The following is an 18,444-nucleotide window of genomic DNA, read 5'->3' as shown; positions in this document are numbered from 1 at the left end:
CCACTAATTTTACTCTCTCGAAGCTAACAATTTGCAGATTGTAATCGAACAGCAATTTGCCAACACTTGCAAGAAGTCATCTGATTTGATAAACAAGAAGAAGTTGGCGGAAGTGCTTAAATAATGGGCCGATTCCGTACAGCGAGGCGAGTCATGTCGCGTCGTCTATCGTCTCTGTGACAAAATTTAAAAAATGCACTACGTACGGCGATAGAAAATAATCGTCGATAACAAGTTATTTTTATTTTTTTTTTATTTTATTTTTATTCGTTAGTAAAAATGAACGGCGACAGCTAATTTGTTGTCGCCGGAAAATGAACATTACGGCGACAAAATTTGACGTCGTCGTGCGACTTTTGCCATACGTAATGGAAAAATTGCAACTGGCAACGCGACACGACTCGCCTCGCTGTACGGAATCGGCCCATAAATAATAAAATAAAAAAAATAGTCACCACAAACTACAAAATAAGTTGTTTTACTTATATTATCGTTTTTCATAGTTTATTTAATATTTTTCCCTTTTTTATTTCTATTTATTTTAATAACCAAACGTTTGTTTATGTTTCTGCCAAGAAGTCCGCCACAAAGAATTCGAATTTAAATCAGCTGATCAAACATGCAAATTCTTACAATAAAAATTTTCTTTGCAAAAACTTGTAAACAAATCTCTCCAAAATTCTCTCACAGTTGTCTCCAAATTCGCGGTGTTTCAAACGACGTTTATAAGATCGTCACAAATGTAGGACGATTAAATCTGAGAAATTCGAAAAACTAACAAGAGAAGACAAATCATTTTGCATCATTACAATACGAGCTCTCACACGTCGATTCAAACCATCGCCTGGTCTGCTGTAAAAGCTTTCAAAAACAATGTTTTGGAGATGTCCCAATCGGAGCGGGAAAAGTGAGATAGTTATCGTGCAGCCCTCGTATATGTCCTTTTTTATTTGCAAAAGAAATGTAATACCTCTTACATAAAGTTTGGAAAGAGTGCATTTTAAGGAATTTAAAATTGTTCGTACGGTACAATTTGTTTCGGGGGCAAGTCCATACTTCCTGAGAAATTGTCCAAAAAAACTCAAAAAAAAAAAAAAACAATATGGACGTCAGAAGTATTTTGTTCACTTATTTTCCTTAGGTCCGAGACTAACCCCCTGTTTTTGTAAAAAAAAATTATTCTTCTCACACTAATTGTCAAATTTTGTAGATTGATTTACTCGCTTTAGCGCAAATGTAGTGCGCTGATTTTTAAATGAGGAATTCTTAGTTGTATATGGAACGGGTATACGAAAAATTAGGTATGTATGTCTTCTGCGGGCTGAGCTATAGATGTCTAAATTATACGAATATAGACGAACGGACAAAAATAAGTTACAAAACCAGGGGGTAAGTTTATATTTCTCTCGGCAAAGCTGACTGATAATTTCTTAGGCCATGTTTATATTATAGTCTTTTGCAGGGTTAACCTTCTTAATGAGGATTTATTTGACGTATACGCAAAGGAATTGACATCAGAAAGCCATTGGGTTTGTTAAGTCTGGTTATATATAAACGTACTATTACTCGTTCCTTTTTATATTTGTCGATCTTTTTTTTTTAAACAGAGCATTTATTTGCATAACCGGTGTTGGTACTGCCTGTACATTATTTGGGTCGACTGCTTCTTGTTGTAGATTCTATTTCGGATCTGTTGCTTAATTTTCGCATTTGTGATCGAGTCATTACAATCGATGTTTTTGGAAATTTTTGGAATTCGCCATCCAGTTTTGAATACACTTTCCAGTGCACAGTGGATCCACCCATTGGCCAAAAATAAAAAAATGAATGTCAACGTTTTGGTACAACATCTGGCAATTCTGACAGCTATGACATGGACCTTTTTAAAAGTATATTAGTTTTTGTTTCATTCGCCCGCGATCTTCTGAAGAATAGCTTCAAAAGTCGGAACATTTGATTGATATTTTTTGTTGTGAGTACAACCTATATTTTAAGTGCAAGTAAATATATTCAAAATATCGTGAAACTAATACGTAGAGCAAAATATTATAGTGGATTTTGAAGGGGGAGGTAATAGCTTAATTTTCATTAAAAAATAGTGTTTTAGCGTGTTGTGGAGTTCTAGTTAGCTGCATATTTTCTCAGTGTATTTTGTAATGCCAATTCGATCATATACTTAAATTTAACCTAAGGTTTTAGTCATGATGCCCACCGGTGCCCACCTCGGAAATAATTTTTAAGATTTAAGATTATTCAGTATTAAAATCAGCTGCCATCTAGTGCCAGACTATAAATGGTGGGTCGCTGACTAAAGCTGTCCTGGAATAGGGTTTCTATGGATATATTAGCGTATAACTCTGTTATATGACCACGTACATTAACATAATTGGTATCAGTGGCAAGATGAAGAAATCTTCTTCCAAATGTGTCTTACGTTAGCGGTACGTGCCTTCCAGGAAGAACGCTATAAGATCTATATTAAAAATTTTACCAATTTTCAGGCAAAAATTTTGATATTTTTAATCCGCTAAATTGGTGGGATTTTATGATGTTTTGGAGATTGTTTTGTTTCCCCAAGCCTATTTGTGCATCATAAGATAATCGGGACCTTTGTTCACTTCATTTTGTATTAATAGCATAAAACAATTATTACCGTATACCCCCTCCAGAGGGGAAAGGGGGGGGAGAATGTTACGCTCCTGGTTTCTTAAAACACTCTTAGCAGCAGCACAAAGCTGTAACCAGCGCATTAGCTTGATATTTAGACGGGAAATATTTTTGGCCACTTTCTCCATACAAGTGGATCCACTGTGCAGTGGTGTGAGTTTTGTCCGCATCGAATTTGCTTCATGAATGAATGAAAATTTATGCAAGACTACTAAAAAATCACCAAAACGGCTGCTACAACAGCAACCAAAACTTTCGCGTCTAATTTTGATTATGGTGACTGTCATATAATATTTTGGGATTGAAATTTTCAACAAACTTCTGTGGAAGATGTAGTCAACTTTTTTTTCTTATGTGAATATCTCCACTTCTATTAGGAGTATTGCAAGAGAAAAGCCTCACAATCAAAGTAGAAAATTGTAGCCAAACAACGGATATGTGGCGATAGTCGATGTTGGATATTTTGGCATGTAACAGCCAAACCATTGGGTAGCCGAGACAATAAATAATTATGAACTCTCTAGTACATAGCAAGAGCATTGGAACGCTTCTTCAGTCAGTTTTGGCCTTGTGAATAAAAACAAGTAGGAAAAGCGTTAAGTTCGGTCGGGCCGAACTTTTTATACCCTCCACCACAAATTTCAGCCATTTCGGTGGATTAATGTGGCCACAACCTTCAAAATACCCAAAATCGGAAGGTACTGTTCTAGGGGGGCTATATGATGGCGTGGACCTATACCTACGAATATCTGGGGGAAAGTTTTATACCCCAATCGAAGACTAAATACAAAATTTCAGCCATCTCGGTGTGATAATGAGGCCAAAACCTTAAAAATACCGAAAATCGGGAGATATCGTCCTATGGGGGCTATATCAAAACGTGGACCTATATAAACATTTTTATTTATTTATTTATTTGTATTTATTTGACGCGTACTTTATATGGGGGTAATACCAAAACGTGGACCTATAGAAACCAACTTTGGTAGGAATGTTTTCTGGCCTCTGGAGACACAAAATACCAAATTACAACCAATTCGGTGGTAAAATGGGACAAATATCTTAAAAATTCCTTAAAACGACGACGCGTCACGCGTCATTTTGTATGGGGGCTATACGAAAGCGTGGACCTACATAGCCCGCTTTCAATACCAAAAGTCCTACGTAAAAATAACATATTTTCCCAAAATTTCATCAACCTACGTCAATCCGTTTGGACGCTAGAGTGATTTCCACAGACGGACAGACGGACGGACATGGCTATATCGATGTAGAATTGCACGCTGATCAAGAATATATATACTTTGTGGGGTCTACAATGATTATTTCGAGTAGTTACAAACGTAGTGACAAACTTAATATACCCTTATCCTATGGTGGAGGGTATAAAAAACTTCAAGTCAAATTCGGGAGGATCCATTTTCACCGTATACATATCGCTCATTTACTCAAAGAGTGACACCTTTCAAAAACCAAGTTTCGAGAAAATCGCGTTTTAAGTTGGTGGTTGAAATTTGGGTTCCCAACTTAAAAAGATTTTTACATAAGAACTAAAATAACTACTTGGACCATATTTTGCAAACAGCTAGCCAGATATCAGTGCTAAATTTATGTGCCAGATCAAGCATGAATTGAAGTGTTTTAGTCAGGGTTTAAAATGCTAACGCCGTATTAGCAAAAGCAACGAATATTTGCAGCTTTGGCTGCTAAAATTTCTCCGAAATATGTGCTCTGTTCCAGAACCTGCAAGAAGTTACTACGATAACATTTTTTCCTTTATGTTATCGAAAAAAATAGTAAAAACTAGTAGACAAAGACATAAATACAACAAGATAAGACATTTTGTTTGCTATCATTCTTCAGTGAATGGATTTTGAATTTAACATAATGTTATATCACGATATGGGGATATAACATTTTTTTCTTGTATACATTTTTACGTATTTAACCGAATTTACCGATACATTTGACATAGAATTATTCTTGAATAGATCCTTGAATTCATAAATTTCGTTTCTGATACCATTACATGAAATGTTCCTCCTTGGTTGCGATTTTGAATTAACTGCAACCTGTTAAGGGTAATGTTTCTATACAAAGTTTCGTAAACATTTTTTTGTTGCATGCATTTTGTCAGGTCTTTATTACTTTATGTCTTTGTAGTAGATTCTTGCAGTACTGGAACAGAACAATGTTTAGCAACAAGGAACAACGGCAACACGTAGCAACAAATTTCACAAAAATATTGCTAGCGAAGCTGATGCTATTTGATATTGTTGCTATAATAAAAAAGCGTCGGGCACGCATACTCATATTTTGCAGCACGCATGATCAACATATATCAGAAAAGAGAATAAGCAACAAAGTTTCAACGGCTTAGGGCCATTATTATATGTGTTCTTTTACTATCTGATGGATTTGAAAACGCATAATAAACCAATTTGGAGGCATTAAAAATATAATTTTCACATTGAAAGTGAATGACAAGAAGCTGCTCCTTGAAATTCAATCATCACTTTTAACTTTAAGTTAGCCGGAACGCTATAAATCTGTTCGGTAAATCCAAACTATAACTAAAGAAGACTCATAATAATGGGGGTTAGCCATGTTTTCAGCAAACGATTGTTTTTGAGATCAGGGTTACCAGTGTAATGCATTAATAAATCACGATATAATTAATTCCACTTTTTCGTTCAAAGGACATGTGAATTTTTGGTGAAGCCGTTCAAAATATATTTTTTTTATTTTTAAACAATAATAATTAGTATTCTGTGGGTTCTACCATATGATGGGGCATTTTGACATTAAATGACACATTTTTTATTGCTGCGTTGGCAACCCTAATCACTAAAAAACACCCTCTGTGGCTAATTCGCTGCGACGAATGGTCAGCCGACTGCTAAATATGTAGCGTGGTTGTCGATTATGCCTAACGAAAAAAAGATTAGGCGTAAAAAACGAAATAAGCAAAAATGTACAAAAATAAATATGCGTTCGTTTGCTTATTAAGCCATGTGTGTGAATATTGTGTAGCAGTTGAAGTGTGCAGCTAATGCTAATGTTTTGAGATGCTGTCTTTTAAACCCTGGTTTTAGTGCTTCATAAACTCAAAAAACTTTATTATTGAATTATGCCAAGCCCGTAGTAAATCAGCTATAACTCGTCGAGTTTTAGAGATATCAGCATGAAAATTTGACACAAGATTAAGTAGAAGTCGTAGAACAGAAATGCTTTGAGCGATATGGTCTAGTGGACTTTTTTGCAAAGTACAATTCCAGAAATCAGAAACACGAAAGGCACCATAAGGTGTTTTCCTTCCATACAAATCGGCCGGGCTAATTCACTTGTGGACTTCCATGTTGTTAGAATAAATAATTTATATTCATAAAATGCATTCTGTTTAGAAGAAAGCTGATAGATATCACATGGTCGACTCCATCTGACAACGATCCTTTCTTATTTTCTTTTTTTAATAAATGAAAACACTCAGAAACTCTTTAATGTCTTCCATTGGAAATTATCCGAATTCTGTGGATAAAATAAAATCAAATACATTATTGCCTCCTACCATAAATATATTTTTTTGCGAATCCAATCCAAATTTTTAACTGCCAATGCCCCAACTTTTGTGTCTGTTATCAGGATGATAAGAACAAACAGAAAAGAAAATAGAAATAATAAGAAAAAAAATCTTTGAAATTAATATGCATTTGTATTGTTTTGTTTGTTTTTGTATCATTTGTTGTTTTATTATTTTAATACACATTTAATTTTATCTTTTTTTAATTGTTTCTTTGCGTTTTTAATTAAACTTAATGGGTTTTTTATTTAGAATTAATATTAAAAGCTAACTATTTACAACATAATCATAAGATGTTTTTGTTTTATTTATATATATAAAAAGTATATTATTAATTTCTTGTTTTTTTTCTTCTGTTTTTATAATTTTTGAGATAATTATTTTTTTTAAGTTTTTAATTTTTTGTTGTATGTAAAGAATTAAGAAGAAGAGAAAACTTTTGAAGAAAAAGATATAACAGCCGATTTATGTATAGTTTCATGATGTTATTTGTTTTCCTAGCAAAAACGAGCTGCTAACCTCAAATGTTTCAAAAATGGAATATATGGTTTTGTTATAAACAAAAAAGAATTGAGGTTTCTCTCCTTGTTTAAAAAAGAAAAAATAATAATAAAATTAAATAATAAAAACGTAAACAAAAAAATAACGTTTTTGTTTTCGAAAATAGCAAGAAGAAAAAAATTGTTTTCGGTTATTAATTTTGTTTGTTAAATAACAAAATAGGTTTTATTTTTTTTTTTCAAAATTAAAAAAATAGTTAATAAAATAATAAACCAAGATCTTGAAAATAAGATCTTCAAATGTGATAATATTTTGTAACATTATTATGTTGTTGTGGTATATAAATTATTTCAGCGTATTTCTAATAATTTTCTAAAGAAGAAAAAATATAGCATATTTTTTGTAATTTTTTCTTTTTTATGTGTTTTTTGTTTAATATTTAGAAAGGGGGAGAGCGTTTTTCGTTTATAAGTTTTGTTTTCTTTTTCTTTCTTTAATTAAGTATTAATTTGTTTTTACTTCATACATTGATTATTATTATTTGTTTTTAATTAGTTTCTATACATTTTTTTTATTTAAGCATAAATGTAAGTTTCCTTCTTCTTTCCTTGTTGTTGTTCTTGTTTGTTTATTATATTTATAGAAATTGTTTCATCTTGTTGGGTGATTTTCATTTTAACATTAAATGATAAAAATTAAAAAATCTAATTTTTATTTTGTTATATACTAAAAAGTGTTTTGTTGTTGGTTTGCTGTTGTTGCGGTTTTTTTTTACATACAGTTTTTTTCTAGGCTAACACAAATCTTGTCTCATAAGAACTATTTTTCAAATATGTGTATGTGTGTTAATATAGTTTTGTTGTGTGGCCTGATTAAGGTGTTTTTGAGTGTGTTTGTGTGTGTCTGTGTTTCAGTGTTGGTTAGAAGTAAATGGTTTACAAAGGTTAGGAAGGATAAAGAGCCTCAGAGTTGCCTTATAATTTTGCTCGTTCCAAGACAATCCGGTAGGTTAATATTTTATAAAACAAAGAAGCACGTAATTTGTTCTTCTTTCTGTCTCTGTGGGTAAAAACGGTTATCTTCTTTCTTTACCCAAATCAAAATTTACCCCATGTCCTTCAATTATTTTCAGAAATAAACAAATCCATTTGGAAAAAGGTTTGGCTTTAGCCTTTAATGGCTCTAAATTCCCAACACAAATTTTTCTCTTCTTCCTTCACACTTCACTTTTTCCTCTATAAACCTTTGATTTTTTGGCAGCCTCCTTCATCTTCTATTTGTGTTACTGTGTTAATTTTACTTTTATGAAGTGTATGTTTCATTTTATTATCAATATGCTGTTAAGTGGAATGGTATTTGTTGTTGTTGTTTTGTTCTTGAAATTTGATAAAATAAGAATAAATAAATCTTTGTTATTGTCAAAATGAGTAATCAAAAACATTAGCGCAACAGCAGTAGCAGTAGTTATTGTAGTTGTCGAAGAATTGAGAGGTTGAAGAATAGTTTAGACAAGTAGGAGGAGGAGCAGTGGCGATGAGTGTTGCAATTCTTAATGCTGTTGCTTTGTTGTTGTTAGGCAACAAAGCTGCTGCTGTTGTTGCTGCCGGCGACATCGCCATCTCTGCTGGCTTCTGGCATTTAATAACAATTTCTCGGCCATTTGTTTCATATTTACATTGATGTTGCAGAAGAAATCATTCATTTTTTGTAAGACCCTAATTGGTAGTTATCTTGCCTCGTCTCACCTATTGATTGTCGTGGTGTTATTTGTTGTTGTGACATTATTGTTGCTGTTGCTATTACCATTGCCGCCTCCGCCGCTGCCGCCACCATTCGAAGATGTATTACTGTTATTACTATTATTTGCCCCTACAGGACTACCGTTATTGTTGGTATTCTCAACCAAACCACCGCTCCCACCTCCACCGGAGACGGAAGCTGAAACAGTTACGGATTTCAAATCAGCTGTTGAATTTATTATCGTCAAGCCGCCACCGCCACTAACATTTATATCACCCACTTGCTGTTGCTGCTGTTCGGAATTGTTAAGATTATTGGATGTGGCGGAAATAGCATTTGAGTGAGGATTTCCCGTTGTCTGCTGATTGGATGACATAACTTGAACTGTGGTACCGCTGCCGCCGCCTCCTCCTGAACTGCTAACCGTAACATTGTTATTATGATTGCTACCCGATGCCGAAGCCACCACGGTTGCCACTGGTACCGTTCTCATATTGGCAAAGATTTGATTGTTGCCAATGCGATTTCGCAGCACAGCATGAGATATACCTTGAGGACCGATTTGTACCTGCATTTGTCCTGTGTTATTCTTTTGCAACTGCTTGACATTCACCAGACTCGTGTACAAGACACGTTTGTTATTATCACCCGTAACCGAAACGCCACCCGTTCCAGAGCTGGCCGTAATGGAGCCAGTCGCCGCATTAGCATTACTGCCGTCCACAGATGTTGCCGCACCAATGATATTCAAAATTCGTTCTCTTTTCAGTTTACCCTGTTGCTGCAAAAGCTGCTGCGACAGCAATTGTTGTTGCTGTACCGTGGCTTTATTTAGCACCAGCGTTTGTTGTTGTTGTTGCACAGTTCCACCAGCCACCGCTTGATTACTGTTGTTGGCATTGCTAGTGGTGGCCACAAAATTTAACTTTAAATTAGAATTGCTAGCCTGTAGTTTTTGTGCGGCTGATTGCAATTCACTGGCATTGGTTATGGTGTAATTTGTAGCGGCTCCACCACTAGAACTTGCGGTTAGATAGATCTTGTTACCGCCACCGCTGCCCTGTTGCGAAGCCTGAGAAGTTATGATGGCTGCTGTGGGTTGCAAACTGTAATTGTGATTTGCAGCTATGGCTGCAGCTGTATTGTGTTTTTGTTGTTGCTGCAGATTTACCTCCGACACCAGCAATGGAAATGATGTTGGCATTTTGATAACTTTACCACCACCACTGCTAGCAACTTTTTGTATTTGTTGTTGCTGCTGTTGTGTGGTGTATGTGACAGCTGTAGTTGTTGTTGTTTCCTGACCACTCAAAGCATTCAACGTTGTTGTTAAGTCATCATCTTGGGTTTGCTGTTGCTGCTGCTGTTGTTGCTGCTGTAAGTGTTGTTGTTGCTGTTGTAGAATTTGTTGGTGGGCTTGGGTAATGATTTTTCGTTGTGAAAATTTGCGATTCAATAACACCTTGTTGATATCTGAAGGGCAGAAATAAAAGAAAAACAAGGGATTAGTAAAAAGAATCAGTGATAAATACAAATAAATAAGGATAAGTAACATAATAACCATATACAAGCAAATCATGGTTGACTTATTAAAGGAGAGAAAGACAATTTCATGGGGAGCATGAGGTGGCGTTAAATATGCTCATATTTATACTTAAGAGATTAATTACTGGATTAGTTGGACAAACTTTAAACATTGTATTATTTCCTTCAGACATAAATCAGTTTCAAATATGGACAATATCGGTTCACTTTTTACTTTTTTCGAAAAAATTTAACTTAATGACATGTCTCGTATAGTTTACTTTTTTTTGCAGTAGGTTGTCCTCTTTGTCCCTGAGAGACGTTACCCTGTTGATACCAAATAAAAGAACTGATGAACATAATGAATATCCAATTGTGCCAAACGTGCACATCGTAAAATTTTTTCCAAGCGTACATCAAGTTCCCCAAGGGTGGCCTTAATCGGACATCTTTGGATAACAACCTCAAAAAGTTCAACATTTTCGTATAATTGCCGTTATATGTTGAATTCGTAATATTTTGTCCAAATTTAGTTTAAGTTCGAAATTGGGCCATATCGGTCCACTCCTTAGGGTATCTCCCTCACAAAAGTTCAAAATTTTTGTTAAAGTAACGTTTAAGGTCGACGATTCTTTACAGCGATATTATGATTTTCTTGGGCAAGTAAATGTTTCCTAACAAAATGGTCCAAAAGCTCTAAATCCTTTTTTCTATGCACAGTTGTGACGTTTTGAAATACATCGTTTTGCAGTAGTTAAGTATAACCGTGTTATAAAGCACAGTACTTAAGGCATTTGCAGACACTTGAAAAGTAAATAACGTTTCTGAAGTCAGCCTCTATCTGGCAGGAACGCAACGAACGGATCAATCGATTTGGTTCAAAATTTGGACCTCGTAATATTTTGTCCAAGTTAAATCAAGTTCGAAGATGGGCCATATCAGTACACTGTTTCAAGTTCCTCCCCAGCAATTTTTCAAAAATTTTCGCTAAAATGTTGCGCACGCCTTCAACTAATATTTTTTCCAGGCAGGTTCGAATTAGCCCATATTCTCTGTCCACTCATTCGGGTACCTCCCACACAAAATTTCAAAAATAATTTCGCATAAGTGTAGTTTAAAGTAAAGCGCTCGGGTTGTCTTGAATTTTCTTGCATCAGGTTGTGCTCGCGGTACAATTTGCAGGCAAATACTTTCTGAGATAATGTCCAAAAGGTGTTGTTGTAACAGTAGTTTGATATGTTTGTGTGTTCGTTTTTCTGCTTAACCTGGCTCTATGTTTAACTCCAGTTTTAGGAATGCGGCAGCTTCGATGGGATGTAACCAGATCGGTGGGGTCTGCTGCCATAGATGGGCGATGTTTTGCGAGGACGGCATACACCACGACACTTGTTTATGGCATCTGCGACTGCATTGGTGTGAATGTTATTTAAATCTGCTTTATAGGCTTGTTGATCTAGGGTCTCACTCTTGTAACGTAGGGCCTCTCTTTCTAGATCATGAAGATTCCTTCTGAAATGCCTGGATGGGGGACTTTCCACCATATCGTGATTAGGATGGCTCTCACGGTAACACCCGAGCAAGTACAGCAACGAAAGCATGCCATTGTAGATGGTCCCTTGAAGACATGAGAAGCCACGCTGTTGCAGTTTTCAGCATGGTGTTGCAGTTTTCAGCACGCTGTTGCAGTTGATAGGTTTGAATATTTTTCCATCGCAACGCCCTGTCTCTTCGCAGACCATGCGGGCGACGCATAACATAACATAGACCGACCCCTATCGCGTTACATTTGTTCAACAAGGTTTCTTTATTCTCACCCCAAGTGCTGCCGGATGTGGCCTGCGCAGATAGCAGATAACTGTGGTATGTGCTGGCGACATGAATGTGTCGAATGTGACGCCCAGAATTATGGGGTAGTTTGTGGTCAAAATTCTGCTAACATCGACCATGACATTCAACTCTGTTCTCACCTCTGCCGTCCATGTAGTGAACAGAGTGGTCATAGATTTAGTGGCGGATATTTATTTGCAAGATGCCAGCGTGGTGCAATGGTATGTACACCCGCCTTGCACGCTGAAGGTCGTGGGTTCGATTCCCCGGCCAAGCAACATCAAACAATTTTCAACGGTGGCAAAATACCCCTCAGCAATGTTAGCGACATTTCCTGAGTATTTCAGCCATGTAAAACTTCTCTACAAGTGGTGTCTTATGACACGCTGTTCGGACTCGGCGATAAACAGTAGGTCCCACATATCATTGAGATAATATGAATCGGGGTGCACTCATTGATATGAGAGAAGTCTCCCCTGTCCCATCTGGGATGTTTGTGGAACAATTATATATTTGCAAGATCAGTCAAATAGGAGTTCAACCGTTCACAAACGAAATCAGGAATGGTATCTGACGCCAAGATCGTATAATCATCCGCATACGTTACGATCTCAGTGCGTTTCAACGTTTCAAACTTGACAGGAGGGTGTCTGCACGATGTCCTCGAACAGCGTGGAGTGCTTCACAGTATCAAAGGCTTTTGATAAATCAAGCTCCACCATCACTGTTCTATTACACGGCTTGCTCGGATTGAGTCCTCGACTAATATGTGTGGAGGTGGCGTGCAGCGCTGTTGTCGTGTTGTGTTGTTTACGCTAGCTATTTCTGACCATGGGAAGGACTAAAGCCTCAAGAGTCTTTACTAAAGGTGATCAAAGCGAAATCGGTCTGTACGATTCACCTTTGCTGGCTTCCTTGCCCGGCTTCAGTAGCGGGACCACCCTTTTTCCAGACCTCGGGAACGATGTGGGCGGCTACCGACAGCTTTAGAACTTTGGTGAGATACTCGGCTCCGGGTACATCCTACTGTTTCAGCATTGCTATGGAGATTCTATCAGGACCCAACGCTTTGGATGATTTAGTGCTCTAATGCGACGTAGTACTCTTCATCCTGTCACTCCCTGGGTGCTCGACAAACTGTCGATTGAAATAACTTGCGCATCTCTTTGGATTAGGGTTCGAGAATGACTTAAGCGTTGCCCACAATTCCCTTATTTCAGCTCCAATGTTGCAACGCTTCTGATGATTTAACCACTTGTTCCGGTTTTGCTCTCCCATCAACTTGTTAACTTCCAGTGTCAGCTCCCAGACTCTGGGGTGACTGAGGTTGGTTGGGTTTTAGTCAATATAGCAACCTTCCTTATCATGTGATTTATTATAGTTAATGGCAGTCCATCTTCGAGAACTAAAAACTAATAAGAAGACATTTTTTAAATATTCCCCTTTTGAAACCAAAAGATCATTGTTTACCTCTAGTGTTTGGTCCATATTGTAACCCAATAAGTTGGCATATTATAAGCTAATCCTGTTGATGTTTGTTTGTTGGTAGTTGATTCCCATTAACAATAAAACTCAAAAAATGTCAAGATTTTCAACAATTTACTGAAAACACGAGGTATTGCGGAACATCCATTACGTGTTGAAACAATTTGTTTGGCACCTTGCATTACATATAATTATTGGTTTTGGTTGGTTTGTTATTTTTAATTAATGCATTTAATCTTCTCTTAAACAAGTCGACCAACTATTTTTTGCAAAAAATCCGAAATTTTTATCACAACTGTTTGGCATTTTTCACTAATTAACCTACTTAAAGCCACTGGTCGTTTAAACGACACAAAAAATGGTTGCAAAAATTGACGTAAAACTCGGGTATTTTCGCATATTTTTTGTGGTTTCTTGCATTTTGTTATAGTAGCTTTGTTCCTTTACCTTTTTAATGGTAAGGGTGGTAAAAGAGAAAAGTGTCAAAATTTCTCAAGATTGCTCTCTCATGAACATTTTTACCAGAAAAGTAAAGGAACGGAAAAATGGTAGATCTGGCAGCAATGTCAAAAAGAAACATAAAAAATCAATTTTCGTCTTTTATTTCACAGTTTTTAATTTAGTTTTTAGTCAGCGTTCGACTTTCTCTTCTGTTTTTCGTCCATTTTCTTTTTCATTGTGAAGTAATCGTCAAACAAAACTCGAAAAATCAGTTCTGCCATTTTTTACCTGCAGAAATTTTGCTGGAAGCCTGTGGTAGAAGAGAAAGCCATTTTCGCCATCTCTCCACTCTCACTCTCTTAAAAATTGCTTCCAGTTTTGCCACTATTCGGGGTTAAGGAACGCTTTGCAGGTTAAAAATGGTAACAAATGGTAAAAATGGTAAACTCAGGTAAGTAAAGGAACACAGCTAGTATTGCCTGTTATCTACCATTCCACGCTTATAAAGCTTCATTTGGTCCATGCAGATTTCATATAATTTTCGACTTTTAATTTAAAATTTTAAATATTTAAATATTACCAAGTTTTCGGCATTTTTAAAAGATGGCCTGATTACAGGAAAACTATACGTTTTAGAGAAAAAAAATATTTTTTAAAAAATATAATTTTCATATAAAATTTTAAGTTTTCACGCAAAAAAAAATTCTCGGCGTTAATTGGGTTAATACAAGAAAAGTGTTGGTTTTATTAGTGTGAAAATAATTCCTTGACAAACTGTATATCGACATATTTCTGCAAGGAGGTTGTCTACCTCCAGGAAAGATCAAATGCAAATTTCGACCATTTCGAATGAATAATGTAAATAAAACTTTCGAAATTCCGAATATCGGGCGAATATGTGGACTCATCTACAAAAATGTTTGCAAAAAGGTTTTCTAATACTAGAGAAGACCAACTAACAAATGTTAGCCATTTACATTGAATGATGTGGCCAAGTCCTTCAAAATACCATAAATCAGGCGGTAACGCTCGATGGGGGCTTGGCCGGGGCGATTTGTATGGAAGGAAAAACATCTTATTGGGCCCTTCGCGTTTCAGAATCCTGGGATTGTACTGAGCAAAAAAGTCCACTAGACCATATGTCTACGGAGAAAATCGGATCGAAGTTTTTTATCCAAGTTTTTGGATATTTTGGCATATTATAGCCAAACCACAAAAATTGTAGCTAAGACAATAATTAAGTACATTGCAAAAGAATTGGAACTGTCTTTCAGGCAGTTTTGGCCTTATTGATAAAAAGTTTCAAGTCAAAATCGGGAAGCTCGATTTTCATCGTAAACATTCCGCGTGAGTTTTTCACTATCTTCCTTAAGTTGGGACGGCGGAAAGACAAAAACTCCAAGTGACTCCTTCAGAATAACCCCCGTGGTCTAGTGGACCACCCTAATGGGGGCTTATACCTGAAGTAGGACCTATGTTCAATTTTTTGCTACACTTACTTTTACTGAAATTTTCGAATTAATATAAGCATGGGAAGTGCAACCACAGTGCAGTCGTTGAATAAATGTTAGTATTCCACGAAATAGTATGCCTTACACGTTCCACGAGAGCGATCTTTATTTAATTAACGCCAATTACAAATGTATTGCGAAGATTGACTTAAGGCGTTAGCTCTACTTATCACTTTCAAAAAATCGAAAAAGAAAATTATTGGCTTATTTTGAAGATTACGAAGTCTCGGTCACTTTTTTTCGGTAAAATCGAAATTTTGAATTTGACAGTTCACAATTTTTTTTAAAGATTTTAATACCCTACACCACTATACCCTCCCACAGGTATTATAAATTGGTTTTGGACAAAAAGTTTGTCGTAGATCCATACATATACATATATACCAAAATGAATGTCTCGACGAGCTGAGTCGATCTGGCTATGTGTGTTCGCCCGTCTGTCCATCTAAACCTTGTAATCCCGCTACAGATCGTAATTTTAATCCGATAGCCACCAAATTTTGGATGTTGATGAAGGTCCCGGAGGGGAAGATTTTGGTGATGGTCGGATAATAATAAGGTATCGGAATGTACAAAAACAAAAGCGCGGTATAAACAGAAAAAAGTTAAGTGTTTTGGAAACTTCCATCTCTGTTATGAACACATGTTAAATTTTCTTTCGATCTGGCAACTCCTTCTTATAGAAACAGGTGTTCAAAAAAGACGCATCCGCAATTTTTTTACAATGGAAAAATTAGAAATGCGTGGTGTTATTAAATATTTACATAAAAAAGGTTTATCGGGACAAGAAATTCAGAGTACTTTTGCAACCTTTTGGATCAATTAAATTTACAAATTCGAGAAAAAAGTCCTTTCATCAAGACAACGCACCAGCGCACAAGAGTGAATTAAAGTACGAGTTGCTTGACCACCCACCTTATTCTCCTGATTTAGCTCCCAGTGACTTTTACTTGTTCCCAAATCTAAAAAAATTCCTTGCTGGCAAGCGTCTTACTTCAAATGAAGATGCAATTACAGTTGTTAACCACTATTTTGAAGACCTTGAGGAAAACTATTTTAATCAAGGGATAGAATTGCTAGAAAAGCGTTGGACTAAGTGTATTGAAGTTTCAGGAGATTATATTGAATAATAAAAATATTTTTGAAAAACTAACTATTCTCTTTCATTGATAGGCTAAGAAGTTTCCGAACCGCCCTCGTATATGGGGTATATCAAAAGCAAAAGCTGCTAATGAAACTATCACCTTTGCAACGATGTAAGTGTTCACGATTTGGACATGCAAAGGTCCTTTTCCCCTTCACCGATTTAGTTGTGTCCAGTGGACCCGATCACATCAGTGATTATATACCCACTGTGCTCAACTTCAACCAAATTAACGTCACAATCCCAAGCAGAGATGCCTGGTCTAGTGGTAGCTCTCCTCTTAGCGGTCTGGCCATCTACACAGACGGTTCAAAGATGGAGGCTGGCACAGGTGCCGGGGTCTTCTGCGAAAACCCACATATTAAGCAATCCTTCAAACTCAACGATAATTGCAGCGTCTTTCAGGCAGAGATTTTTGCAATTAGGAAAGCAGCGGAGATGATCAAAGAACTTGGGAGTGTCCTTAAAGGACCGGTGACTATTTTTGTCGATAGTCAAGCTGCCCTTAAGGCTCTCAAGTCATGGACCATAAACTCAAAAGCTATCCTCGATTGCAAAAACGCTCTGCTTGAAGTACGCGACTTCGTTGATCTTTGCTGGGTTCCAGGACACAGTGATATAAAGGGAAACGAAGAGGCGGATGAACTAGCACGGGGTGGCTCTCAGTCGACTGACTTACCAGTTGAGTCATCTATCAGACCACCAAAGTGCTACTACATCCGGAAACTTCGCGGTTACTTCCTTGAGAAGGCGGGGCAAAGATGGCAAATGGAAACTGGCTGTAAAGTATCCAAGGCAATCTGGCCCAGCTATTCTCAAAATAGAACCAACTCTCTTTTCTCACTAAATAAGTTAGGGATAAAGACCACTGTAGGTCTCATTACCGGTCACAACATGGTCAGGTCCCTAACTTCTAGATGGGACAACAGTGGTGTAGACTACTGTAGGCTATGTCAAGATCCGGAAGAAACAGAGACGGTCGAACATCTACTATTCTACATCGATTCTTCGGTAGATATGAGATAAATACTCTGACTTTCTTCTCCGACATAGACCCCATCTACTTGTACCAATTTGCCAGAAATCTCACATGGCTGGCAAACAAAACTAATTAATCATTGTTTTTTCTCTCTCCTTCTCACAGGGGGATAGAAATCGGCTCAACACTGAACAACACCCTCAGCGGCAATACACCCACATCACATTCACTACATCAACAACTTTGCCACAATCACAGCAGTCGCGCAACCATATCCATTACTTACCACACCCATCACACCAAGCCACTTTACATCAACAAAGCGACAATAGCCCAACCACCTCACATTACTTCAGAATAAACCAGTCACCAGTTTCAACACCCACCTTATAAATCAGCATCCATCATCATCACATCCAACCCATCTAAACTTACATCCACCATCACAACCTCAGCAACAACCTATAAACTCACACGCATCACCTACACACTCAACTTCACAACAAATACGCAATAATCCAGCATCTATCATCATTACATATACATACATCTATCATATTACATATATATAGTCCAACTACAACACACAGTTTCTTTAAGGATGATCACAATGGACCTCAAGGTCTCCGAGTGAAGTAGCTGCCAACGGTAGCTGCGCGTCCTAAAACCAAACCAAACCAACCATGTAACGTAGGTTGTCGTAGGTGGTCAAACAACTAAGATATCGCAATAGCAGCTAATAGAACCCAACTTTTCATTTTTGCGATTTTAATATAATGACGAATATCACAGCTTTGGTTGGGGACCTTCAAAAAACAAAGTCTGACTATGCAAGTAGAAAATCCCATCTTTACAATGATGTAAAGTTGTTGTTGTTGTAGCAACATTTAAACCTATGTAGAAGCATAGGTTTAATGCTGGGTTGGCAGCCGCTGGCCGAAACACTATGGTTCCGGGTCAATCCGGTACGAAAGAACCAGCTGCCGTGGGATTGATGATGTTTTTATGATGTAAAGTAGGTTGGCGTAGGTGGCCAAATAACGGA

The 18,444-nt window shown here is 36.8% G+C and overlaps 1 protein-coding gene across 4 annotated transcripts in view; it reads right to left on the bottom strand.

Annotated features, from left to right (window-relative positions):
• Positions 1 to 7,371: 7,371 nt before the first annotated feature.
• Positions 7,372 to 18,444, bottom strand: part of E(Pc) (Enhancer of Polycomb) — a 35,713-nt gene continuing 24,640 nt past the window's right edge. For all 4 annotated transcript variants that reach the window (XM_073956526.1, XM_073956527.1, XM_073956529.1 and 1 more), the window contains one exon: positions 7,372 to 9,961. In XM_073956526.1, coding sequence (XP_073812627.1) covers positions 8,490 to 9,961 — 1,472 coding nt within the window. In that variant the 3' untranslated portion in view covers positions 7,372 to 8,489. The remainder of the gene's footprint in view (positions 9,962 to 18,444) is intronic.

Source organism: Musca autumnalis, unplaced genomic scaffold (genome assembly GCF_047663935.1).
Source record: "Musca autumnalis isolate F117 unplaced genomic scaffold, ASM4766393v1 scaffold_5, whole genome shotgun sequence".
Taxonomy (NCBI): Eukaryota; Metazoa; Arthropoda; class Insecta; order Diptera; family Muscidae; genus Musca; species Musca autumnalis.
The sequence above is the reverse complement of the archived record's forward strand: the minus strand, read 5'-3'. Positions and strand labels throughout refer to the sequence as shown.